Source organism: Sorex fumeus, unplaced genomic scaffold, assembly GCF_029834395.1.
Source record: "Sorex fumeus unplaced genomic scaffold, SorFum_2.1 ptg000169l, whole genome shotgun sequence".
Classification (NCBI taxonomy): domain Eukaryota; kingdom Metazoa; phylum Chordata; class Mammalia; order Eulipotyphla; family Soricidae; genus Sorex; species Sorex fumeus.
In genome coordinates, this window is record NW_026606226.1 from 6,263,024 (window position 1) to 6,290,807 (window position 27,784).

At 39.8% G+C, this 27,784-nt stretch overlaps 1 protein-coding gene across 4 annotated transcripts; it reads right to left on the reverse strand.

Annotated features, from left to right (window-relative positions):
- Window positions 1-1,097: 1,097 nt before the first annotated feature.
- Window positions 1,098-27,692, reverse strand: BCO2 (beta-carotene oxygenase 2). 4 transcript variants are annotated; one of them, XM_056107502.1, is made up of 14 exons: window positions 27,540-27,692; window positions 24,183-24,387; window positions 21,075-21,146; window positions 20,753-20,964; window positions 20,447-20,562; window positions 16,771-16,873; window positions 11,471-11,599; window positions 10,863-11,023; window positions 9,508-9,675; window positions 6,432-6,569; window positions 5,666-5,848; window positions 5,072-5,182; window positions 4,084-4,220; window positions 1,098-1,330 (listed from the first exon to the last, which is right to left on the reverse strand). In XM_056107502.1, the coding sequence occupies exons 1-13, from the start codon at window positions 27,625-27,627 to the stop codon at window positions 4,107-4,109; spliced, it is 1,800 nt and encodes a 599-aa protein (XP_055963477.1). In that variant the 5' UTR covers window positions 27,628-27,692; the 3' UTR covers window positions 1,098-1,330; window positions 4,084-4,106. The 4 variants fall into 4 exon arrangements, with proteins under 4 accessions (XP_055963477.1, XP_055963476.1, XP_055963478.1 ...); XM_056107501.1 differs by lacking the exon at window positions 1,098-1,330 and having other exon boundaries at window positions 3,958-4,220; XM_056107504.1 differs by lacking the exon at window positions 1,098-1,330 and having other exon boundaries at window positions 4,138-4,238.
- Between the last annotated feature and the right edge of the window lie 92 nt (window positions 27,693-27,784).

Sequence of the window (27,784 nt, forward strand, 5' to 3'; positions counted from 1 at the left end):
TATTATACAACAATTTCCTATCCACTCATCTGCTGTTGTTTCCAAGTGTTGACTACTTATAAATATTGCTTTAATAAACATAGGTGTGCATGTATCTTCAAATTAGTGTTTTAGTGTTCTTGAGATTAGATACTAAGGAAAGGGAAAACCAGATCATATGGAAGCTTTATTTGTAATTTTTTGAGATGTCCCCATATTAATTTTTAGAGGCTAAACCAGTTTACAATCAACAGCAGAGAATGAGGTTCCTTTTTTCACCTAAATTTCCACCTGTGCTGGTGTATTCCAGACTTACTGATAAAGGCCATTCTCTGGTGTGAGATGCTATCTCATTGTCATTTTGATTATATACTTTCCTGGTAAACAGTTGATGGAGCACTTTTTCATATGCTCACTGGCCATCTGTATTTCTTCTCTGAGGAAAAAAGTACCTATTGAGTTCTCTCCATTTTTTGATGGAGCTGTTTCATTTTGGTGTGGAGGGTTGGGTGGGGTAGTCTTCCCACACACACATACCTTATATATACACTATGGTTTACAAAGCTGTTTACGATAATTTGTTACATTCAATATACCAACACAAATCCCACCACCACTACACCCTCCCAGTACCATTATCTCCAATTTTCCCACCCCTTAGGCCTGCCTCCATAGCAGGCCCTCAGTAATTTTATATTGCTTGTTATAATTTGCTAAAAGAATCATCAAAAAATGTCTCCTCAGAAGATAGTTAGTAAAGATTTTATATCTCACCATGGAGTCCTTGTATAAGAGATTACTAAAATGTTGTTACATGTTAAGCCTTCTATATTGATATTTTGTTGAGACTGGATGCCTTCTACATTAAATCCTATCCAATCTGGTGTGCTACTCCTAGTTTATCAGTGTTGCAGAGTATGAGATATTGACCCAAGAAGTCCAAAATTTTTAATGAGGTGATACATATGGAGTTAAATTTTTCACTGGGTGGCATTTTGAGGCATGAGTGTGACTGCCAGGAGTACAGGGAAATAGGGAGAGGTAGCCCATCCCCAACTCCGAAAGCCTGGAGATTTCACTCACGAAACCCGCATACCTGTGTTTTTCAACAGATTAATTTCTGGATGGACTGTCCCAAGCAGTGGAGTCTGTTTGGGAGCATTGCAGCAACGGTAGACTGTGGAGGTTTTCGGCTGCTGGGGCTCTGTTTGGATCAGTGCTGGATTCACCTGCTCCACTCCAGGGTACCGTGGACCACTCAGCCTTGCTCAGGGTCTGGAAGAATCTCTGCATCTTATTGATCTCTCTTGTGGTTTATTTATGAGTTTCTGGACCATGGCTGATGAAAAAACTTACATGCCAACAGAGGTGGGTTCATGGGTGTGACCCGTGTGGATTTTTGTGAGTGCTTTATATAGCTTGAATATTAACCCTTTATAAAGTCACTGTCACTGTCCTCCTGTTGTTTATCAATTTGCTCGAGCTGGCCCAGTAACACTGTGAGACTTGTTACTGTGTCTGTTACATCAACTATGTCACAGGTAGCTTGCCAGGCTTTGCCCTGCAGGTGAGATACACTCAGTAGCTTGCCAGGCTCTCTGAGAGGGGCGGAGGAATCCTATAGTGTGCAATATTTTCTCCCATTCAGTTGAGGGTCTTTTTATTTTTGCCATGTTTTATTTTGTAATGCAAATGTTATTAGTTGATAAAATCCATTCTTCTATTAAATATATGCTATATGGTTGGCACTTTCCAAAGCACTGGGAAGGACAGATAAATTCAGAGAGAAGGTACAGCAGGTAAAGCACTTGCCTTGTACACAGCTGACCTGGGTTCATTCCCCTGCATGCTATTCATATGGTTCGCCAAGCCCTGCCAGAAGTGATCCCTGAGCATAAAATGAGGGTAAGCCCTGAGCACAGCCAGATGTATCTGCGACAACCCCATAAAAGAAGCAATACAAACAAAATTAAAAGGCTTGAGAGCATACAGATGTGGCTCAGTGGTAGAACAACTAACTGCCTTTCAGTACGAGCCTCCAGTTAGATTCCCTGCATCTGTCAAGTGCAATCCTGGTGACACTGTCAGTGTGATCACCAATGTCACATCAAAAGATACCATCCTTATCACACTGCAGTCAAGTATGTGGCTCCCAAAAAGCACAGCAGACAAAGTGAGCACCCCCCAACCAAGTCTGCAAGCAGCTCAGCCTAACTTGTAACATCTGGTTACTGCAAGACAACATCAGAGGGAAGGGCAGGTAGGGAAAACGGTTATAAACTTTGTAATTATAAACATTAGAGACTTTGGAGTTAAGAAACTATCTCCTTGTTCCTCTTACTTGAATTATAAGGACACACCTGCTTAAAAAATAAAATCACTATCTCACACCATGCACAAAAGCGAACTAGTTAAAAACTTAAGCGGTTAGACCCAAATCATATAATACACTGAATAAAACAAATAGGCAAAACAACTTATGGAACTGTTCAGTAACATCAACTACTCTTAACCATTGAAATCTAGATAAGACTAGATTAAACTTGTATCTTTTCTGGAAAAGTACAATGCCTTCACAAGAACTTCTGTGAATAATCAGGGATTTGTGTTCTCATGGTTACCTGAGCCTGTATTCTCTCACATCTGCTTTATTAGTTCTATCTAGGTATTGTCAATTCTGTATACCTGCAACTGATGTCCTAAGCCTTTTACTGCCAGTGTACTTAACAATGTAAATCCATGCATACAGCACTGATATGAACACTTGTCTATAGAGGCTAGCAGTTGTGCTGTTCATAAAGTAAAGTAAAGTAAAGTAAAGGCCCTCCTGTTGTTCATCGATTTGCTTGAGCGGTCCCAGTAACGTCTCCATTGGAGATTTTGTTGTTACTGTGGTTTGGCATATCGAATACATCACGGGTGGCTTGCCAGGTGCTGTTCATAATAACTCTTAAAAGAAAACTGAGAAGAAATTGACTGTGAGTTGAGTATGTGCTGTGAGTCTAATCATAAGCAGTGTTGCCCCATACTACAAGTCTGGGGAGGGATTTCCACCACCATTCAGCATGCAGAGGGAACCTGAATGGTCTCGGAGCTTAGTTCAGTTCAGGTGTCTAAGGGTAAGAGAATAGGAGATTTTGAAGGTATTAGCAAAGCAGAGTTATTTGGGCTTCTGGTAAAATTGGTGGTTTAGGAATGTGATTATATGGGGCTAGAGCAATAGCATAGTGGGTAGGCGTTTGCCTTGCACATGGCTGACCTGGGTTTGATTCCCAGCATCCCATATGGTCCCCCCAGCACCGCCAGGAGTGATTCCTGAGTGCATGAACCAGAAGTAACCCCTGTGCATCACTGGGTGTAACCCAAAAAGAAAAAGAGGAAGGGAGGGAGGGAGGGAGGGAGGGAGGGAGGGAGGGAGGGAGGGAGGGAGGAAGGAAGATTATATGGTCTCTAGTGTCATCTGTTACCGAACTAAGTGAAGAACTACCAATTTTTCATCCATCCCTAGAGTGCTCTACCCCTAGAGATTTCTAATTTCTTCTAGAAAGGCCACGACAGTAAGATGAGGAATGGAAGACGGGTGGTTAGGGCATGAGGAGTGGACACTGAGACAACGGTGGAGAGAAACAGACACTGTGGTAAGGGTGGTGAGAAGGTGCTGGCTGGAATGCAGTAAGCATTAAACCAATCATGAACAGTACTAAATCACAGTGACTAAAGTGAAATCTAAATAAATAATGTAAAACTCTCCCCAAGGTTATTACCAGGGACTGAAACAATATGCATTGCATGCAGAAGCAAGACCTGGGTTCAATCCCTACCATTGCATGGTTTCCCAAGCTTTGCTAGAAGGAACCCCCAAGCACCACTGGGAACAATCCCTGAGCTCTGTGTCAGTAGCAGTCTTGAGCACCACTGTATGTGGCCCCAAGACAAAAAAAAAGTTGCAACAAGACTTGCTTGGGATGTCTTAAAGAGTTAGGAAGATACAGAACCATAATTAGCTCTTGCATTATATTTTTAGTAGGAATTCTAAGATCATATATCAGTAGTTTACAAGGTAAGATTCCTCTTTTTCATAGAGCATGTTCATCTTATACCTACTTCCCAGACTCTGTGGCTGACCATTAGCTGGTTACAAAGGTGCCGTGGAACCCATAGGGCATTTGCACTGGTACCTCTGCTCGGCCCAATTCTTCCAAGTTCTTTGCATCCAAGACTAGGAGAAAATTTCTTTCATTCTAGAATAAGAAAGAATACTGAAAAGCTTTTTTTTTTTTCATTGAAATCTGCAGTCTCTTCCTGGGCTGTGAAATTCCTAATGGTAAGACCATGTTTATCATATTAGTATTTCTTCCCAACACTTTGCAAAGCACCCTCATTCACTAAACACTGAGTTGCTGAATGACTGAAAAGGAAATCATGGCTGACAAAGCTGAAACCTAGAGCAAAGAAATTAAGTGGTTTATATCAATCATCTTTATAAACTCTCTGAGATTACAGATTGTTTTACTTGTCCCTTTTCAATCTTCTGAGATACATATATTCTTTATTCCAAATTAGAAATGCCTCCATCTCATGATACTTCTGGAGCTGTTCAAAAAGTAGCATTGCAAGTCAGATTGTTATTAGCCCTTACAGGACTGCCAATGAGGGCCAAGTTCAAGTAAGCCCATAACTAACTGATTAGGGCACTTTTGTCACAGAACCTTAAGAGGCCTCAGAATCCTACACCCCAGGCAGCCACCAGTAATTTATCAATGCAGGCAATCGAGGTAATCAGATATGTCACAAGATGGTCCTAAGTGAGAAATCAGACAGTAACATTCTTGAGATAATTAGTCCAGAGCAACTTCTTTAAACTCTAAGTTGTGTAAAATGGTAGGCCACAATAATAGCATGTATCATATATGTTTGTAAACTTGAGGTTGGAAAGACAATACAACAGATTGGACACTTGCCTTACACATCTAACCTGGCTCGGCTCGGCTGGCTGCATACAATGCAAATGCCCCACTGCTGTGCTATCGCTCTAGCCCACACTAAATATAACCCTATTATTCTTTTTGACTGATGATGATGATATACTTACGTAGTTGGGGGTGATCACCACAGAAAGAATAACACCATCATCTTCCTCACTGGCTCCAGGTATTGGAACAAAAACAGGTTCAGAGGGATAAAAGCCATCTTTTCTCCAAACCTGTTAAATCCAAAAGAGAATTTGATAAAATTTTAGTTATGGGCTCTAAGTTTTCCACAGCTTTTGTTACTCCAGTCATGAATTTCTCTGTCAATATAATAGTTCAGCAGTAAAATAACCAGGCGTGCCAGAGAACAGAGGAGAAGAGGGAGCGCTTGCCATTCCTGATTCCATCATCATCAAACACAATTTTTGGAATTCTAATTTCCTATTAACCAGAAACTCAAGCGCCTCCCTAACTCAATACTTCTCTCAATATAGCATCAAGCATAGAATTATTTGTCTGATTTGTGGTTCATTTTGGCTTCCCCAGAAGAAACAGATGTAATCTGGATGATTCCACCCACGTTCTGAAACTTAAAGTAGGTGACTGCTTGAATATTAAAGAATCTCAAAGCCATCTTAAACCAAAAAAAAAAAAACTAAATGCTAAAGCAGAAAAGGCCTAAGAGTTCAGGAAAAGATAATTTTTTTTCCCATCACCTTCAGTGTCTTGTGCACGATATCAACTTTTATCAGAGAATCTCCCACCAAATGCTGAAAGCCACAGCCATAGAAGAAATTGTACTTTTTGCCATTGAATTGACCATAATTGATCTGGGGGAATTCAATGCCTCCTTCTGCCTCTAGGTCCTCAGGATGTAGATTTTCATAAGAACACCATACCTAAAAGACATTCCAACAATTTTTATAATGGTTGCTCACTTCTCATTTATTTTCTTTAGTGTAGATTATAGCTGGAGGGTGAAGGAAAAGGTATTATTATGTAAGAATCTGGATATGGTTTAGAAAATGAAGTTCTCTGTCTTTTTTAATTAATCCTCTATTTGTATATTGATGCATTAAATACTCTTTAGGTTTTTCTAACTAAATTCTCAAACAGCATAGGAGGGTGGACTTTTCAATTCTTCTAAAGCTTAAAGATCACTCCAAATGATACATCTGTGATAAGGCAAATTAGCCAAATAATTGAGATGGTCAATATAATAACAAATGCTTAGAGATTCCACAAACATAAGAAAACTGAGTCTATCAGTTTCAAAATACACACACACACAACTAAATACAGTGCTTACACCCAGTAAGAATTCTGTGGTCCTGGTGCCAGCAGTTCTAAGACTTTACCCTTTTTGGCTTCTGGCTGAAGTTACAAAATTTACTGAGAGCCAAACACTGTGAAGAACAGTCAGTGAATAAAAAAACACCACTGAGGTTCAAACTCTTGGTTCAATGAATACTCTTCACTTACCTTTCCATCAGCGTGCTTCACAGCGCTGGCTGAGGAATAAGACAGAGAGCTGAGGTTCTCTCCCTGAGGGGCATTCGGACTGATGTTTAAGGGCAACACAAATCTTCGAGGGAAAGATCTAGCTAACGAATTATAGACCTGTGGCGGAGCAAGAAATAGATGAGGTCATTGTCACTGACAGGATACAGCATGTCATGATAATTTAGATCCAGCCAACATTATTAGCATTCCTAAGTTATTGTGTAAATGGTAATTTTCATTCATTGATTTATTCAACAAATCTCTTTCTAGTATTCTCTAAGCACTGCTTGAGAAACTGAGAATACAGCAGTGAACAAAAGGAAACTCTAGTTTTAAAGAATTTATATTCTAGTGGAGAAAGAGTGGTAACAAATAAGAAATGAAATGTTACTTAATTAGTACTGAAAGAACAGTTAATTATATAGCCAAAGATTGAGAGTGATAAGTGCCCTTAAAAATAATAGTGCAGGTGCTGGAGAGACAGTACAGTGGGCAGGGCACTTGCCTTGCATGTGGTTGACCCAGGTTCATCCCATATGGTCCCCTGAGCTTATCAGTAATAATTCCTGAGCACAAGGCCAGGAGTAAACCCTCAGCATCGCTGAGTGTGGCCCCAAAACCTAAAAGCTATATATTGCCATGCTAGAGATAGTATAGAAGGTAGAGAACTTGCCTTGCATGTCACTCACTGGGACTGATCCCTGGCACCACATGATTCCTTGGGCACTGCCAAGAGTGATCCCTTAGCACAGAGCCAGGAGTAGCCCCTGAGAACTGCTAAATGTGGCCCTAAGTACGTACATACATACATACATACATACATACATACATACATACATAATACTGTGAGGGTGAGAAGAGAGTATAAGGGTTAGGGCACACTGAGAACAGATTCGATTTCTAATCCACATGATCCCCCAAATATCACCAGGTGTAGACCTTGAAGGCCCTGAGCAACATCACATCCTCAAGCCCAAGCATTCTGCTGTCTATACGAGAATCCCTTGGAGTGGAACCCGACTTCCTGAGCACTGGTTGAGAGAATCAGCTCACTCCGCCCTCCAAAAAAAACCAGAAACATACTAAAGAGCAAAACCAAAAGGGGCTACCTTCTTCACTTTGGGTAGGGTAGCCCCCTGTTCAGGGAAGAATTAATTTAGCTGCCCCAGGTTGCTTATACCTGTGCATTCTGTTTTCATGACTGGTCCTTTGTCAGCACTTGAAATGTTTCATCTGATTAAGAGTAATCCTTCATACCTGAGGCTTTGGCTACATGTAAGAAGCTTGTCCATCGAGGCTTTATACTAATCCACGTGCATTCCCTTGGGAGACTGGAGTCTCAGTAATCAATACAATTAATGAAAGGGTTCTATGCCACCTGATCCCCAACAAAGCCTCAAGACAATCAGTTGGGTGACCTTTCCCAGAAGACATTCTATACACATTGTCACAGGAGTTGCTGGAAGAATTAGGCCTGTTCTGTTGTGCGACAACTTGCAGATCTCTGGGAAGCATAAATTTGGCTTCCTCCAGACTTCAGCTCATATTCTGCACACCCATTTCACAATGATTCACAATGATAATGTCTCATTACAGTACAATATCACAGCTGGGAAATTTACTTTGGTATAATTCACCAACTTTTTTTGGATGTCACTCTTTTAATATGAATTCTTAGTGTTTATGCTTTTAGTTCTCACTTGTAACTTCATGGGGCCACCACTACACTCACAATATTGGACAGTTTTATCACCACAGGGATTCTCCATGCTTCTCCTTCATAAGAACACAGTTGGACCAAGACTCCAACACCTTACCCTAATAAGAAGATATTCTGATAGCTTTGTGAGGCTAGAGGGACTGTCACTGTCACTGTCCTCCCATTGTTCATCGATTTGCTCGAGCGGGCCCAGTAACATTGTGAGACTTGTTACTGTGTTTGGCATATCGAATATGTCACGGGTAGCTTGCCAGGCTCTGCCGTGCGGGTGAGATACTCTCAGTAGCTTGCCGGGCTCTCTGAGAGGGGCAGAGGACTCGAACTTGGTTCGGCCATGTGACTGGCGTGCAAGGCAAACGCCCTACCCACTCTGCTATCGCTCCAGCCCAAGGCTAGAGGGACAAAAGGTGGAATTCAGAAACTGCTGAGGGTTAGAATTCAGAAACTGCAAGTTCTTTGAGTCAGGACCCTGTAGGTCTACACCCTTGAAACAGTTCAGCTATTGTAGGAACTATACCCTACTGATATAAAAAAAAAATTACCATAGCCTGATTAAGAATACCTGTAACTGATAATGGTAAAAACTGTTTATACTACAAAATTCAAAGAGGCAATTTACCTTTGATTTAGCACAAGGAAAAAAACCCATCAACCTGGTGAGCTGATATACTTCCTTTTATCAGAAAATTAAGATTACAGTCCCTTCCATTTTATCTTCCAATAAACGTAATTTATGTTTAGTGCTCTAGGGCAATAAGGAACAAATCACAAGTGCTTCAATACACATCATTTGCATTTCTTTACCATGTTTTTCTTTCTTTTTTTTATAAGGGTCACACCCTAACAGGCACTCCAGGAGCCTTTCCCAGGGATGCTCAGCTTGAGCACTATGGGTCTAGCGTGTTGGGATTCTGCACTTGGGGCTCAGGGACCAGCAGGGCTATTCTGGTATTAGGGGGAAAGCATGGAGAATATGGTGACAGTGACAAAACTCACGGCTTCACACATAATAATGTTTCCTTAGCACTTGATCTAACTTCCTGCCCCTATTATACTTTTAATTTACAGGTATTAAGTAAACACTTAAAGGAATATATTTGCTCGAGCGGGCCCAGTAACGTCTCCATTGGAGACTTTGTTGTTACTGTGTCTGGCATATCGAATACTCTCGGTAGCTTGCCGGGCTCTCCGAGAAAAGGAGTATATTTAATGCTTTTAAAAATCATTTTCCTTTATCTTCCAAAGGGGAGAGAGAAACAACAAATGCCAAGGCCATAAGTTGGTGGATTCAAATATTTTTTCATATCTCCTCCTGACAAATTGTGAGATATTTACCTGATCAAGCCCTTCCCCAGATTTCCTAAGATTCTGTAATTGATAAACATCTATGCTTTTTCCATCATCTTGACAGCACAAATCAAGTACAATACAGTCTTGGTCTTCAAAGGCATTGATTTGATGAAAAGTAACAAAAGGCTTGCCATAGTACATCCCTGGAAGAAGCTGCAGAGAAAAAATGCAATGGAAAAGAGATCTTTCCTTTTATTTTTGCTTTTTTTTCCCTTTATGAAATAAATTAAGATTTTTCCCCCTCTTAACTGACAGTCCTGGAAGATTTAAAAAGTATGACTTAAGACATAAATGCAAATATTCGATGACTTAAACATTATTTACTCAAGTCATGTCATCCCAATTAATCAACTAATTGGAGCTATTTGATATAGACTGTTACAACATAAAAACCTTATGAAATCTATTCCAGTGTTTTAAAAGATAAATAAATCTTGGCTTTTAACTACATGGTAAAATAGAAAATAATGCAATTAATCAGATTATTATAAGTTAAGTGACCAATTCATTGAAAAGTGTACTCATTATTAAAATGAAACTTAAATGAAATTAAGATATAATATACTGTCTCTTTAGAGAAGATAAAAATATATAAATATAGTGATATATATTAGGAGTATAAAAGATTTAAGCAACATGGACTTTAGTAAAATTATATTAATATATCAAGCAATCACAAAAACATATAATTAAAATATTGTGGGGCCAGAGTGATAGTACAGAGCAGCCAACTAGAGTTTGATCCCATATGGTCCCCTGAGCACTGCCAGGAATAATTCCTGAGTGCAGAACCAGGAATAACTCTTGGGTCACCATGTATGACCCTAAAAAGACAAAAAAAAATCACTGCAGGGGCTAGAGAGGTAGTACAGTAGGTAAGTCTTGCCTTGCAAGCAGACAAGGTTCTAGGTTCAATCCCTGACACCCTTAATGGTCCTCTGACTTCCAGAGGAGTGATCCCTGAGCAGAGAGCTAGAAACAAGCCCTGAGCACTGGTAGATGTGCCCCCCAACAAACAAAACAAATTATTGCAAAAGTTACTAAAGCCCTCTCCAATATCTTCTTCAGCAAATATTATCACATGGAAAAAGCCACAGTAAAAAACTTTCCTAGTATCATTTAAGCAAGATCATGCAAAGGATAGTTTCCCACAATTTTCTGATATGCATCTCCACTGTATTAATTCATTTGCAGCTACTTTTATTTCTAGAAAAAGGCAATATCCTTTACTACAAATGTTTTATGCAAGCAACATGTGCACAGTGGTGGTAAAAACCAAACACATGAAACTCTGTCTCGGCATCTGAACATTTCACAATAAAGCCCTAAAATTACTCCACCTGTCCAGTGTGTTTATCCACCACATGAAACCGTGTATTATATTGGGGTTCCCAACTTATTCCATCTGAAAAGGCTTTTCCCCGAATTTTAGAAGTGATGATTTTCCCCAGATGCATCTTCAGAGGTTGTTCAATGAAGATTATGTAGTTCCTTGTCATTCCTAAAGGTGTTCCACAGAAAATAAAAGTTACTTGAAAAACTAGCACTGTCTGAAAATTAAAGCTATCATAGGAATTTATGGTGACTTCCTAGAAGAATGAGAATTGACTTCTGACCTAAATAACTGCTAGCCAAAAATTATCTGTTTCTGCTTCTAAGAATGGAGCAGAGAGATAATATAACAGGTAAGGCTCTAGCCTGGAATATAGTTAGTTGTCCTGGGTTCAGCTGGCCCATATGATCCACCAGCCTACCAAGAGTAAGTGTGGATCCCTGCGCATTGCTGGGTGTGCTCCTCTCCCCGCCTCCACCCCCAAGAAAAAGCAATCTTGGTCTCATGACATTATTCAAATAAATATGATTAGCATAATATTCACTAAAAGTAGCCCATCTGCTACAGAGACCTTAAGATAAGTCCCACGACCGTTTGCCTTATCACAGGGCTCACCAAAACTATGGTAGTAGGAAGGTTTCATCCTCTCTGCAGAAGCAAAAGAACATATCACCTGGGCTCCACAGAGTTGCTCACTAAGGTCCGCCTTCTCTGGAGGAATCCGAATAACATTATAGCAAGAACCTGGAAAAAGGTTTGTATTTTTACATACATTCTCAAAATCATTTTTTGATACACAAGACACACATACTTCATGGGGTGAACTTCCAAAACTTGAATATAAAAAGAACATACTAACTTTATAACTGCATTAGCTAAACTTTGGAACAACAGAGAAATCAATCAATAGTTTGTTGTATTTCAGTGCTCTCAAGTGGTCCCTGAAGGCACACTGAATCCTTACTTTAGGAAAAACTAAAGTATCAATCAGGAATATCCTCAAATTCTATTTGTTCCTCTTCCACCATCCCAACAATTATCATCTCCATTTGAACCCAAGCTCAAGTCTTTCCCCCTGAATCCCTCGGCTCATGAGGTCATGTTGGGTCCCATCTCATTCTGTCTCATCAACACTCACTCATGTTTCATCATACAATCATTCATCTGACTGTTACTTATTATTTATTTTATTTTTCAACAAATAACTTAGTGTCCACTTCTCAAGTAGCCTTTCCTAACTCTTTTCTATCCCAGAGGTATTTGGTGCCCCTTATCTTTGCCCTGATTATACTCTATACCAAGATATAGTACTAATCATAATGTACTACAATTTCCTCTTGTTTATCTATTTCCTAAGGGATGGGTGAGCTCTTCAAAGGTAGGAATTATTTCTGATTCATCTTTGCATCTTCAGCAGAAAAATACTTAGCACTTAGCAAACTGCTAAATGCTATAAATTGCTAATGATGGATCAAGAAACACGTGTTTACTAATCATTCATTGACTGAAAAAATATTGAAGCCACACTGAATCATATTCCAGGTATTAGAATTAAAACATTCCTATGTTCTGAAGAATTTGCATAACTATAGGATTTTGCAAACACTAAGCTTTTTTTGAAACAAAATAACCACACAGTTTTCTGTGTTTGGGGGTGAGGGGGAGGGTGTTTTGTTATGTTTTATTTTAAATTAACATTTGTCAATGTTCAAGGGCTATTCCTGGCTCTGTGTTAGGAGAAATACCTGTTAATATTCAGGAGACCAAATGTGGTGACAAGATTCGAACCAGGGTTTGCTGCATGCAAGGTAAACATCTCACCTCCTGTATAATCTATCTTTTATACACCTTTCTAGTCACTTATTCAGCAACTTATTGTCTGTATACTATCTTCCAGACACATATAAGGGCTATATAAGTACTGTTATCCATCTAGATATTGTATATAGTCCTGTATAAAATAGACAAAGGCTCTACACTTTCATATAGCTTAAAAAAAATAAATAAAAAAAATAAAGGCCCTCCCGTTGATCGTCGATTTGCTCGAGCGGGCCCAGTAACGTCTCCATTGGAGACTTTGTTGTTACTGTGTCTGGCATATCCAATACTCTCGGTAGCTTGCCGGGCTCTCCAAGAGGGGCGGAGGAATCGAACTCGGGTCGGCCATGTTGGCCGCGTGTAAGGCGAACGCCCTACCCGGTGTGCTATCGCTCCAGCCCATATATATAGCTTAAATTAGAATAAATTTCATAATAAATGTATAAAGCATTGTATCATATATGTACTATAGTAGGGAGTAACAAGAGAATATAGATTGAAAGTGAGTATGTAAAGAAGAGGGCTATGCTTGAAACTATAAATACAGTGGCCTAGGAAAGCTATACCAGTAAAGTGACATCTGAAAAAATGATGGGTGTGAGAAAGAGAACAGTGACAGAGAGAAGAGCAGTGCAAGGATTCTGGGCGCACGGTAAGTCTCAAGTGTTCTGTAACAGTAAAGAGGCCAGAGTGATGCTGTCAATAGAAGTCTAGGAGATAAGGTTAGTGAAAAAGATAAACTGGCTGATATGCTGAGAATAAACTGACATGTAGAAAGAAAAAGGAGAAGCTATTGAAATTACTCAAATGAGAGAGGATGGAGGCTCAAATTATAATGGTAGCAGTAGATATGACACAAATATATTATTGATTATATATTTTTAAAATTAGTACTAAATAGATGGATATTTAGTTTTAAATTCATCTTTTTTTAAGTGAATTTTATTTTATTTTATTTTATTTGGAGAAAGGGGTTGGGACCACACCCAGCAATGCTCAGGGATTCTTCTGGTTCTGTACTCAGTAGGATTACTCCTGGAAGTGCTCAGGGGACCATATGGGATGTCAGGGATCTAACCCGGGTCAGCTGTGTGCAAGGCAAGTGCCTTACCTGCTGTACTATCTCTCCAGCCTTAGGTGCATCTTTTAAAAATCTTTTCTAAAACCTGAAGAAGTTTAAACAATGAAAAGGTTTTTACTCTTTAAAGCTAAATTCTTAGGAAGACCTTTGACCTATAAGAATCACTAAATTTCCCCAAGACTCATCCTTCATTATCAAGTCCCCTGCAGTTACACGTACCTTTGAGGTCTAGTCCAAAAGTCCTTACTGAACCACTTATTCAGATGGAGAAAAAATACACGGAAGCAGTTGTAGTTGAAATTAGAAGAAAACGATTTTTCTATCGGCAATTGGATCAAGTGAGAATTATTTATTTCACTAAATTTAAACACTTTTAGTTAATGAAGTATGATTCGAAGTGTAAGTCTTGAAGCTATGGATGGACGAGGAAGAGAGACAACTAGGAAACACCCAACAAAAGAATGCCCAGGGAAATGACATGTTCAAACTGCGAGTCTAACTTCTGAAAGCTCTTCAGAAATATAAGCAGCAAACTGAGGCAAAGTAACAAACAAAACCTTTGATGCCTGCTGCCAAGGTTTTTCAAAGATAGATCCAGAAGCCATTTTCACCAATATCCATTTGGGACCCTATTTAAAAAACAAGAAACTTGTACCAAACAAGAAACAGGAGGCAGTCAAAATTCAGACTAACTGGTTCTTATTAGGTCTAAGCCAAAAACTGACATTTAAGAAATCTACAATGCTATAAACAGCATTTTATATGATTCCCAAACACAAGTAAAGGGTAAAAATCACTGAACTGGGGCTAAGAGAGAGAGTACAGTGAATAAGGCATTTGCTTGCCTTGCATGTGGTCAAGGGCTAGAGCATAGCACAGACAGCTGGAGCTACAGCACAGCAGGTAGGGTGTTTGCCTTGCACGCAGCCAACCCAGGTTCGATTCCTCCTCCCCTCTCAGAGAGCCCGGCAAGCTACCGAGAATATCCCGCCCACATGGCAGAGCCTGGCAAGCTCCTTGAGAAGTATTCAATATGCCAAAAGCAGTAACAACAAGTCTCACAATGGAGACATTACTGGTGCCCGCTCGAGCAAACTGATGAACAAAGGGAGGGCAGTGACAGTGCTTTCTTATTAGGAACTACTTAAAAATATATCTGCTTCATTAATAGTTTATTAACAAATTTTTCTGGATGGGGAGATGACTCTCAAAGGGCTTATGGGCAGGATCCCAGTTCAATCCTCAGCACCACAGGGTCCACCCAAGCACTTCTGTATATGGAAAAATAAAGAAATAAGACTTTTCTAAAGATTAAAAAGATGGCTGGGGAGTGGGAGATGTGATTAGGTGGCAGCCTCTCAGGGCCCTCCCCGGTCACAACCACTAAAAAAAAGATGGACATTAGATGAGTAAATGGCTGAATTTATCCACTTGATGAAACATTTTCAAGTAAGAAGATGTTTTGCTGTATCCTAGACAGCTATGAAAAAGAGATCTGTAACTGATATCAGGTATTAAAGAGAGATGCCTAGGTGTTGATGTTCCCAGGGCATGTTCTTTTTACTTGAGTCAGTAAAAAACTAACAGTAATAATACTACGTATTATTTTTCCTATTCACTCACAAGTACAAATATGAAAATATATAAATAAAAGTTCAAAATGCCAATTACTTTCTACAGGGGTACATAAACCATATAAAAGTTTCTTTGGTTATTAATGACATTGATGATTGACAGCTAATATACTCATAAATGTCACAAACATATTTTTTTCAAACAAAAAGACATGTATATTCCGGTACAGGAACATGAATTTGCAAGCCCCAAGGGAGTCTTTTCTTACCAGTGATGAAAAACCATAAGATAGTCTAATGGAATGACTAATAAGCCTTTGGGTGTGATTCAGGCTTGAGATAAAGTTTAATCTTAATCTTAATCTTAGCTTGGACAAGCAAACATTTTAAAACTTTTCAAGATTTACTTCTCAGTAAAACTGGAGCAATAGTTAGGTTTTTCTGATTTGTTGTAAGGATTAAATGAGAAAATACTTAAGAAAATGCATCCGTGGCACAAAGTAGGAATTCAATAAATTTTAGCTATTATTATTAGCTATTAGAACTTTCTGGAGCAGATCAGTAAGCAGTTAGGAAAATACGTAGAAGGATGACCAGGAAATACAAGTTATGTAATAAGAGATTGTAAATGCAACCACATCACAACCTTAGCTTACTTTATAGTGTATTAGTCCCATGATAAGAAATAACTTCACATGATATTCCATATAACAAACAATGTACTTTCCCTATTTCCCTTTGCTGTAGCATCCTAAATTTCTTGTACATTTACAATAAGGTACTTGAAAAGCACAATGAAAAACATAAAAATGTAAGTCAAGCTGAAAAGATCAGGGCCAGAGTAATAGTACAGCCAGTTGGGCACTTGCCTGGCATGTAACTGAGCCAGGTTCAATCCCAATATTCCATATGGTCCCCAAGCTCCATCAGGAGTGATCCCTGAGCACAGACCCAGGAATAATCCCTGAGCACTGCCAGATGTGACCCCAAAACAAGCAAAACAACAACAACAAAAAGCTGAAAAGGTCAAATAGAAAATCAGCTGCCAAGAGGCCTGGATAGTACAGTGGGTAGAGTACTTGCCTTACACACAGCTGACCCAGTTTGATCCCTGGCATCTCATGTGGTCCCCAGAGCCCACCAGGGGGGGATCCCGAAACACAGAGCCAGGAGTAAGTCCTGAGCAACTCCGGGAAAACCAAAAGCCAAAAACATGGGGGGGGGGGGAGGTAAATCAGTTGCCAAGTATAAAAGCAAAAAAGACCACTGAATGCATCCTTAATACACTAAACAGTTTTAAGTTCAGTAATCTCCACTTTAGAGATTTCTTTTTGAGCATTTCAGATTAAGTTTCATATGTTTACATCATGGCAATCATGAAAACCTGGGAAGAGAGTTAACTACCAATGACTTTTTTTTTTAACTCTCCATCCCAACTTTACCATGTGGGCCATAGGAGTTCCCCATGTTGTATGCTGTACCATCTGGGTCATAATGAGGATGTGCAGTTGCTCCATTCACGGCAATAAGTTTACTCCAGTCCACCTGATAATTTAAGACCATCAAAAATTTTTAAACGTTACCCGGGTAGATCTCTATTTGGATACATAAGCAATGGGTCTATGTCAAATATTTTCGTAAGAGAATGAAAACTGGGGCTGGAACAATAGCACAGCAGGTAGGGCGTTTACCTTGTACGCGGCCAACCCAGGTTTGATTCCCAGCATCCCATATGGTCCCCCGAGCACCACCAGGAGTAATTCCTGAGTGCATGAGCCAGGAGTAACCCCTGTGCATAGTCGGGTTGTAAGATTAGAAATGTAAGGGCCGGCCGGGCTAATAGTCATGAAAGAGTTAAGTGGTAGGAAAGAGTTAACCAGAAAACTGTAAAAGCTGTGAAAGCTAGAGTTGCAAAAGCTGGCTCAAAAGAGTTATAATGTAGCTCCCACCTACACCCTGCTATGACCTTGTGGTTGGGCCAGATATGGGGACATGTGCTCAGATGTTCCCAAGAAGTTAATCTTGTGCAAGTGTCATGCTGTTCTTGGTAAAGCTGTAGATTGCTGTACTGTAAGATTCCTTTGTTTATTCTTGGTTATAAAAACCCACTGTACTTTGGCTTGGGGCTCTCTGCCTCTGTCCTGTTATCAGGACATGGAGTGAGCCCCAGCATGCTTGGACAATAAACCCTGTGCGTGTTGCATGAGAAAGTCTCTCTTGGAGTCTTCCTTCACGGGCGGTGAGCGTCTTGACCCTAACAGAGTGTGACCCAAAAAGCAAAAAAAAAAAAAAAGAGAGAGAGAGAGAGAGAGAGAATGAAAACTACTGTCCAAGCCCTAATATTTCACCTCCAAGAAAAAAAATCATTTTTCCTGCCAAAGGGGAAAAAATTAGGGGTAGGCTGGTGGCAAAGTGACTGCCCTGCAAGCATGAAACATTGCATTTGATCCCTGGTGCTGTCCACATATGCCCAGTGCATTCCTGCAATTCTGCTGCCTAGGTCCCCAAGCATCCAAGAATGTATCATCAGTAGAACACTGCAGCCAGGTGTGTGCATGCACTGCAAATAAAAGTGTAAGCGCCCCCTCCACCCAACAAGCACTGTAGCTGAAGACAGATAAGCGCCACAGCCAGGAGCACAAGTCCTGGCAAGCACTACAGCAGAATGTCCATGAGCACCACAACTAAAGAAACACGCCCCTGGTGAGCACATGTGTAAGCACAAACCAAGCAAGCACTGTAATGAGTGGGTAAGCACCATGACCCAAATATACGAACACCAAAATCACTTTTGTGAGTGATATGCTCCCGACCACCACCCCAATCAGTCACTGCCACAACGGCAGAACAAAGGGCAGGAAGGGGAAAAGGCTGAGACACAGACCAGGGATTAAGGCTCACATTCCTTACATGTGTGGCTGATCTTTATTCTATCTCCAGCAGTACATGGTCCCCCGAGCATCACTGGGTTCAGTCCTGGAAGTTCCTAAGCATCACTGAGAGTGGCCCCGTGAGCACTGCCAGGGTAATCCTTGGTACCACCGTGCCCAAATACCCCTTATAGACTCTGCTCCTTGAATGAAAACACCAACCAAGTTGGTCAAGAATGACCAGGAATGGTATCTGTTCTTTTGAACACCTCGAGAGATATTCCCTCCCATAAATAAAATTTAATAAAAAATCAGGGAGAGGGGGGGCAGAGAAATAGTATGGAGTTACAGTAAGGCACATGCTTCCACATGGCCTATCTGTGTTTGATCCCTGACACCCCATATGTTTCCCCAAGTACTTCTAAGAGTGATCCCTGAGTAGAATAAAAAGAGTAAGTCCTGAACACTGCCGAATGTGGCCCAAAAACAAAACAAAAAAGAAAGAATCAAATGACTAATGACTAAAACAAAAGCAACAAAGAAAGAAACAAAAACATTAATTGATTTGTTTAGGTCACAGAAAAGTTCAAAAAATTTAAGTGAATCATCACCATATTTGGACCTCCAAGAACCATCAGAAGTGACCCCTGAGCACATGGGTCCCCCTTTTTTTTTCCTTTCTGGGTCAAATCCAGCGATGCATAGAGGTTACTCCTGGCTCTGCACTCAGGAATTACTCCTTGCAGTGCTCGGGGATCATATGAGATGCTGAGAATCGAACCCGGATCGGCCTCGCACAAGGCAAACGCCCTCTCCGCTGTGCTATCGCTCCAACAGAAACAGCCCCTAATTCCTGCCAGGTGTGGCCCCAAAACTCAAAATAATAACAATCATATCACGGTCCTCCCATTATTCATCGATTTGCTCAAGCGGGCCCAGTAACGTCTCTATCGTGAGACTTGTTACTGTGTTTGGCATATCGAATACGTCACGGGTAGCTTGCCAGGCTCTGCCGCGTGGGCGAGATACTCTCTGTAGCTTGCCAGGCTCTCCGAGAGAGGCGGAGGAATCGAACTCGGGTTGGTCATATTGACTGTGTGCAAGGCAAATGTCCTACCGCTGTGTTATTGCTTCAGCCCAACAATAATAAATTAAAGATGAGAGTTGGTTCAAAGAAATGGAGCATATTATTTGTATGTGGGAATCCTGGGTTTGATCCTTGACACACGATTCCCCAAGTACCATCATGAATGGCCCCAAATATATGCAATAAATTACAAATATACAATAGACTCTGATCTGAAATTCTATTTATTTTTTGTTTTGTTTGGGGGGGCCACATCCTCTAATGCTCAGGGATTACTCCTGGTTCTGCACGCAGGGGTCACTCTTGACATCGTCAGGTCAGCCACATTCAAGGCAAGCACCTTACCCACTTTTCTATCACTCCAGCCTTTGAAATTTTACTTCTTTTAAAAACTAATGTGATAAATAAAAGGATCAAGGGCTGAACAATTTCCAGTTCATTTCTGCAGTTAGGAGAACATGAAGTGGTCAAAGCAAATTTTCTGTATCACAGCCTTCAGATATTAGGACTAAAGAAGAAATCTATAGTACCAAGAATTTTACTCCATGGCTTGGAGGCCAACCACACATGCTAGGGGAAAAGGGAGCTCAGATAGAGAAGGGAACACCAAATAAAGGATGTTGGGAGGCTCCTCCCAGGATGGGAGAAGCATGCTGAAAGTAGACTACAGACCAAACATGATTGTCACCCATTGCCTCTTTTGCAAACCACAACACCCAATAAGAGAAAGAGAATAAAAGGGAATTCCCTGCCACAGAGGCAGGGTGGGATGGGGGGATGGGGGTGGGAGGATACTGGGATCCGTGGTAGTGGGAAATGGGCACTGGTGGAGGGATGGGTATTTGATCATTGTATAATTGAAACCCAAGCACAAAAATTTGTAAGTCTACAACTGTACCTCATGATGTCTCACTAATAAAAATTTTAAAAATAATTAAAAATTTTTAAAAATTAAAAAATAAATAAAATAAAGAAGAAATCTAGAATTATATTTAAGAAAACCAACCACACTGGCCTTTCAAAGCATGATGGACATACAAGCTGACTTTGTTTTTGTTTAGTTTATCCTCCAACTTCTCCAGATATTATGTCCCTAAAAGGCATTTAAAATAGGACAGAATTTTAGGGTCTATTTTATTCATTTTTTAACCTATATTTTACCTTTTCTGTTTTTTCCAGGGTTTCGATGTCCACCTTATTCATAAAGTTGGTCTCAGTACTAACATAGTAATCGCCCTCATAACGCACGTAGTTAACGTTGGTGTTGTCAGTTATTGCTGAAAACAAAACCTAAAGTTATTAAAACATTAAAACAGTGTAGCAGGCCTGAAGCACTCAGAGGAAGAAATATATTTAAACATTCTCTCATACAATAAAAATAAAATAAAATAAAGCTCTATTTCAGGAGTTTTATGTAAATAATCATTACTGCCAACTACAAATTTGGGGCACATTAAAACTGCTTACCAAGCATCTCAAACTTTGACATGAAACGTTCAAAAATATTCTTGCATGGATCAGGGACAGCAAGTGTGCCAAATTCTGAGATCACAATTCGATTGTGTGTACTGTTGGCTTTAAAAGTATCGCTCTGGAGGAATTTGCTCCTGTATGTCACTGTGCCCTTCTCCAGCCTAAACTGGTGAAGCAAAGCCATTCCATCAAACCAGTGATTATACCTTTGAATGGAATCAAAAATAGAAAAGCAAACATTACTAAGAAAAACCATGGGGTCAAAATAAAAGACATCAGGGGCTGGAACAATAGCACAGCAGGTAGGGTGTTTTACCTTGCACATGGCCGACCCAGGTTCGATGCCCAACATCCCATATGGTCCCCTGAGCACTGCCACGGGTAACTCCTGAGTGGAGAGACAGGAGTAACCCCTGTGCATTGCTGGGTGTGACTCAAAAAGCAATAAATAAATAAATAGAGACATCAGATATAGAGTTACCTCATTTTTTGTTTACCTTTATAATACTTGGCAGATGTGGTAAACCTGCTTTTGAGCAAGTCTACTGGCACCATTTTTTCTAAAAGCTAACTTCAAGTTTCTGCATCAAATTTTTTTAATTCTTGAAATATTTAAATTTTTTCTACTGTTATATGTTATAATGATCTGCAATCAATGTCACTACTGTAATTGCTTTATGATACTGCACCCATATAAGATGTACTTATATGCACCCATATAAGATGTACTTATATGTACTGCACCCATAAAAGATGGTGAATTTAACTGATTAAAAGGTGTGTTCTGAATGTGCCATCATTTTTCTATCTTTCCTTGGGCCTCCCTAGTCCCTATAAAACCATAATATTGAAATTATGCCAATATATAACCTTATTATTGTTTTCAAGTGTTCATTGAAAGGAATAGTAGTATGTCTAACATTAAATATCTAGAAATAACTATATTTAGTGAGGAAGACAGGACAAAAGTTAAACCTCTTGGGCCTACAGTTAGTCAGGTTATGTCAGCAAAAGTAAAGTTCTTGAAAAGCAAAAGTTCCTCCTGAGAAATTAACAATAAGAAAGTGAAACAGCCTTACTGCTGGTACATAGAAAGTTTTAGTGACCTGGATAGAATATCAAACCAGACACAATATTGTATTCAACCAAACCTAATTCAGAGCAAGGCCCTACCTATCTGCAGTTCTATGAAGCCAAAGAGAAAGAAAAAAGTTTGACGCTAACATCAGTCTCAGGAAAGAAACCGTCTCCTTAATGTCAAAGAAAAGGCGAAGAAGAAAAAAAGAAAAAAAACCAAATAGGTAAAATAGCAAGTCTGATGGAGAAGCTGCAACAAGTTATCCTAAAGATCCAGTTGAGATTTGTGATGGAAGTATACACTAAACAAGAGGGTTTACTGAACATGGTAATTCCACTGTTGAGACTTACTACTTAGAAAAAAAAGACTTTACTGCTGATTGACCTGGTCATTGAAGAGTGTTAGTGGAGATGCGTAAGATATAAGATTGCCTCTGTACCTACTAATATAACAACCATTCTGCAGTCAACAGATCCAGAGTAATTTTGACCTTCAAGTCCTAATTTAAGAAATAAATTTCTGGCATCTTCTCCATTTTGGAGATTCACCAGCATCTCAATTTGAGATGTGCAATTCATTTCTTTTAATTTATGGTGTATTCTCTATCTTGGAGATTCTGCTACAAAACATAATGGTCATTAAGATTTCATAAAAATATGGGCTAAAGGGCTTTTGTTTTTGGTTTGGGGGTCATTTTTGGTAGCGCTCAGGGTTTACTTCTGACTCTGTGCTCAGGGATTACTCCTGGTGGGGAACAGGAGACTATACAATGTGCAGGGATTGAAATAGGGTCATTGCTTGCAAGACAAATGCCTTACCCATGGTATTATCTCACTAGCCCCTTAAAAAGGCCTTTGGTAGTGTGAACTTTTTTCAGTCTGGGGCAATGGGTCAGGGATGTAGCTCAAATTATACAGCACATGCCTTGCACTAACAAGATCCTGGTTTTGACCCCTGGCATGACCCTACCACAATGAAATAAAATAAAACCAGGAGGTAAACCATATACATATCAATGTAATTATTTAAGACAGATCTACAGAAGTGGTACAAGACTAGTAGTAAAGACTTCAAGGTGCCAAGAGAAGTCATTTAATGATGTAAATGAGTTTCCCTTTAACCTCTTCTGCATTTCAAAAAGCTTTTTGTTGTTTTGGTTCTGGTTTTTGAACCACACCTGTGAATACTTAGGAATTACTCCTGGCTCTGCACCCAGGAATCACTAGTGGCTCAGGGAACCATATGGGATGGCAGAGATCAAACCTGGGTCAGTCATGTGCAAGCAAGCACCCTATCTGCTGTATCATCATTCCAACCCCTCATAAAAAGCTTTATACAAGTTAAAAACTTTAAAATGAAAAAAATACAATATTCTAATATTTAAAATGTTTAAAACAAAGCAAAGCTCATCTGATCATAATGTTTCTTCATGTCTCTAGTAGACACACAAGAGAAACAATACACTGGTTAGTTTTTTTCGTTTACTTATATGTATTTATTGTGCAAGGCACTTTCTTAACTATTAAACATACGAAGTGAACAAAAGAGTCTCTGCCTTCCTAACCTGCCCTTCTAGAGGAGGAAAATAACTACTTACACAAATAACCGTACAAACAAAACTACTTGCTGATGGTCCTGTGCAGAGAACCGAAACAGGTGATATAACCGATAATAGCATTTTGTTTGTGAGATCAGGGAAAATTAAAAAGACATAAACTTTCAGCTGATGGTTGAATGATAAGGATCCAACTAAGAAAATGATGAGAGCTAAGGCAAAACTCCTGAGCAAAAATACACGTGCTGAATTGAGGAACTGAAAGAGTCCCTGTGTCTGGAGAGTACTGAGTAGGGAGTGGCATGAGGTGAAGACATTGCACCTTCCTTCAAGAACTTGTGAAACAGAATTCAGTAGACACAAATCTAGTTCTTAACACTTCTCTTTTGCCAAAAACCTTCAGAGAACTTCGAATTCTTAATAAAATGCAAAAGAGCGAAAGTTAAAAAAAATTCTTTTTCTTCTGAAAAAAAATTATGATACCACCTTTTTTCCACTTACAATTTCCATTGTAATCAGTGATTGAGTGGCAATGCTTGCCTCAGATAGCAAGTATTAATGCATATTCTGTAGATCAACCAATGTCAAGAAACTGAAGTTGTTCTACAAAATCAAGGTTGATGGGCCAGAAAGATAATTCAACAGACTGGAGTGCATGCTCTACAATAGGCCCAGGTTCAACGCCTGGCACCACATGATCCTCCAATCACAGAGCTGACTGAACCCTCCAAATACCACTGAGTATGACCAAACCCTCCCTCAAAAACAAAACAAAAAGAAGTAAGGCTTACTTATCCTTCCCAAACTCAAATTTTCCAGGTCCAACTCGAAGTAAAGAGCCATTGAGCCACTGAGGAAAATGTCCTTGTACTCGAGCTTTGATGAACTGTGGTGTCTCCTCCACTGTAGTGAACAGTGGTGTGATACATGGAAGGTTCCTCTGCTTACTGACGATGATTGCTTTCTGAGGGGTATTTTCCAGAAATTTCCACAAAACTGTGAAAATGAAATCAAAAGCATAGAGTCTAAATTAAATTATGTTGTGACAACAGGTCTGAAATTGAAGTTCAAAAGTCCCAAGAAGTAAAATTATGATGTAATAAGAAGCTAAAAACTGAACTTACCTCATATTTATTTTGGGTTCACGAGGCAGTACTTTTAACACAAATAAGAGGTGGTTAAATATATAATTAACTACTATATAAAATACAATTGTCTCATAAAACTTAACAGTAATATAGAAGTCTAAACAAGAAAATCTGGGGCTGGAGCGATAATACAGCGGGTAGGGCATTTGCCTTGCATGTGGCGACCCGGGTTCAATGCCCAGCATCCCCCGAGCACTGCCGAGTAATTCCCGAGTGCAGAGCCAGGAGTAACCCCTGAGCATCGCCATGTGTGACAAAAAAAAAAAAGTAAACAAGAAAATCTACCAAAGAGAAAAAAAAGAAAAAAACAAAAACAAGTTATTCTCTGAAGAAACATTTTATTCTTTCAACAAAATATTTTATACTATCCTATTTATTTCAAATCTTTCAACAAATAGTTTAGATAATTCAGAAGAAGAGCCAAATATCCTAGAATTCCAGTCTTGCAAGCACGCAGTCACAAGTTCAATCCCTGGTATCACCACATGTACAAGGTACAATACTGACATCTTTGCTGTTTGAGCCCAGTAGCTCGGCTATGATCCCTACTTCCTGCCTCAAATAATTCTAGCCATACTACAGCCATATTTGTGTGAGCACCACATTTGTGTGAGCACCACAACTAAAGGGACATAACCATGGCAACGACAACAAAAAAAATGCAAGCACCATGAACAGGAAGTATGGACCCTGATGAACACATGTGAGCACTACAGTAACTTCTCCCTCCCTGAAAGAAATACAACTGTAATGTGTATGAGCACAACTAAAGAGTGTGACCCCCAACATCCCATACGGTCCCCCAGTAGTGCCTGGAGTGCAGAACCAGGAGTAATCCCTGAGTATCACTGGCTGTGACCAAAAAAATGTAAAAAAAAGAAAAAAAGAGGATGATTTGAAAACTTAAGAAGTAAACTATCTTACTCTATACTTTTATTAATATTACACATATTAGACCAGAGAGATAGTACAGGAGCTAAAATGCTTGCTTGTAGATGGCCAACCCTACTCTGAATCCCAGTTCTGCATTTTGTCCCTTGAGCACACAGTCAGGAATATCCCGAGCACCATAAGTGTGGCCCAAAAACCAAAACCAAAAAACAACCCAAAATTGCACATATTTGACTCCTACATCCCACAGTCACCATCAAGTAAACTCATCCATTGGCCCAGCCTACTGATTCATAATTAAATCTCAGAAGATTTAGTCAAGGCGCTAAAATGTATAGGTACACAGGTCTCTCAATTGAAAACTCTGGGGGACCTTCAGGGGGAGGACAGGCTGAGTTCCCACACTGCTGAAGCCCCAGCAGCTGTGCCCACATCCTACAGCTGCCGCCATGCCAACGGCCCAGTTCCACTGCTTCTCAAGTAATCTCTGCAGACACTAAACTGACCAAAAATCCAAGCATACCAGTTTTCAGGCTAGCTGAAAAACTCTGGGGTCTTCTCAGTGTGGGGGCAGGCAACCTCCCCCCACCTCCCTCTACTTCCAGAAGCCCCAGCAATCACACGCACATCCCACAATCACTGTCATGTAAATTCATAGGCTCAGTTCTTATACATCCTAGAGCTTCTGGAAAACACAGCCACACATGCAGCCACACAGAACCTCCAAATTCCACAATAATGACATTACAGTAAGAGCACACCAAATTAGAGGGGAAAGTAATAAGGAAGTTGATTAAGCTCAATAAACAAAACAGAAGGCTCAACTAACAAAGAGCTTAGTGAATTACCAAGCAAGGACTTAATGACCCCATGGTGAGCTGTACCAATTTCCACAAATTTTCTTTTACTGTAGTATTTTTTATGTAGTCAGTCATTTAGTTGTAACAAGCAATATGAAATAAATTATTTTGTGCCCGCTAATATATCAGGTATGGAGGATGATTGGGAAATGGGGATGTGGTGGTACAAAGTTCACTCTGGTGATGGGACCAGCTGGAACATTGACTGCCCATACAACTTATTATGAACAACTCTGTAAACCAGTGTTTAAAGTAAAAATTAAAACAAAAATTAAAACTACCCTAAAGTTACACATATTTGTTTTATGGTATTAAATATATTTCTTACTCTCCTCATCTCCTCAAATTCCCTGGGAACAGAACCATGGCTCAGCTGTAAAGTACATACCTCGTCATGTGAAAGGTGTTGGGTTCATTCTTGGCATAAATAATAAATTGGAGGTTTGCCTGTACAGATTCATGAATTTAAAACCTTATGTTTTAGAAAATATTTAAATCTATTTAACTTATATTTCTAAAAAGCTGGCACCAATTTTAAATAAAATATACATGGACAGAAAATGTGGCTCAAAGTAAAGTGCGTGCCTTGCAAATAAGAGACCTAGATCCTACCACTAGCATCACAAAAATAGAGAGAAATGTGGTTCAGGGATGTAGGTCACCAGTAAAGCCCCTCCCTTGCATGCATGAAGCCCTGGGTTTGATCCCCAGCATAAAATAAACACTTGCACTGTAAAACCAAATAATGGATCAATAGCACAGCAGGTAGGGCATCTGCCTTGCACACGGCCGACACAGCCGACCCAAGTTTGATTCCTCCGCCCCTCTCAGAGAGCTCGGCAAGCTACTGAGAGTATCTCCCCTACGCAGCAAGGCCTGGCAAGCTACCCATGACATATTCAATATCCCAAACACAGTAACAACAAGTTTCACAATGGAGACATTACTGGGCCTGCTCAAGCAAATCAATGAACAACAGGAGGACAGTGACAGTGATAGTGATAGAAATGCTGTTTTCCTGACAAGTAAACAAATACTGTCTTCAACCCCAGCTCTGCAATGCTGTTTTCCTGACAAGTAAACAAATACTGTCTTCAACCCCAGCTCTGCAGTGTTGCTATCTGGTTTCGCTCAAGAGAGAACAGTTTAGAAGCCCTCAATAATTATTATCAGGGAAAGTGGCACAGAATTCTAAGTTATTAGTGATAAGAAGAGAAATATAAGGAAAACAAGTGGGCAAATCCCCTACCTGGGATCCGGTGTACTATCACAGAAAGGAAACCCAGTGCAATGGTAGGAATATTGCTGGCAAAATAAAGAAAGGCTTGAAAAAACATTTTTCATTTTAAATTCAAGAGGAGCAAAGTCTGTATTTCAAGTCCTCACACTTGCTGAGCGCTGTATTAACCACTATTCAGTAAACACTAACAGAACTTCCTGGGCTGTCGCAGGCTCAATGACAAAATAAACGGTGATTGGAGGTGAGAGATGAAA

Coding starts and splice junctions, on each gene's coding strand:
- BCO2 (XM_056107502.1), bottom strand. CDS start 27,627: ATGTTTTTTCAAGCCTTTCTTTATTTTGCCAGCAATATTCCTACCATT. Junction 24,388..27,539: donor GATAGTACACCGGATCCCAG/GTAGGGGATTTG, acceptor TCATTTTCACAG/TTTTGTGGAAATTTCTGGAA. Junction 6,570..9,507: donor CTGGGGAAGGGCTTGATCAG/GTAAATATCTCA, acceptor GCTCCGCCACAG/GTCTATAATTCGTTAGCTAG.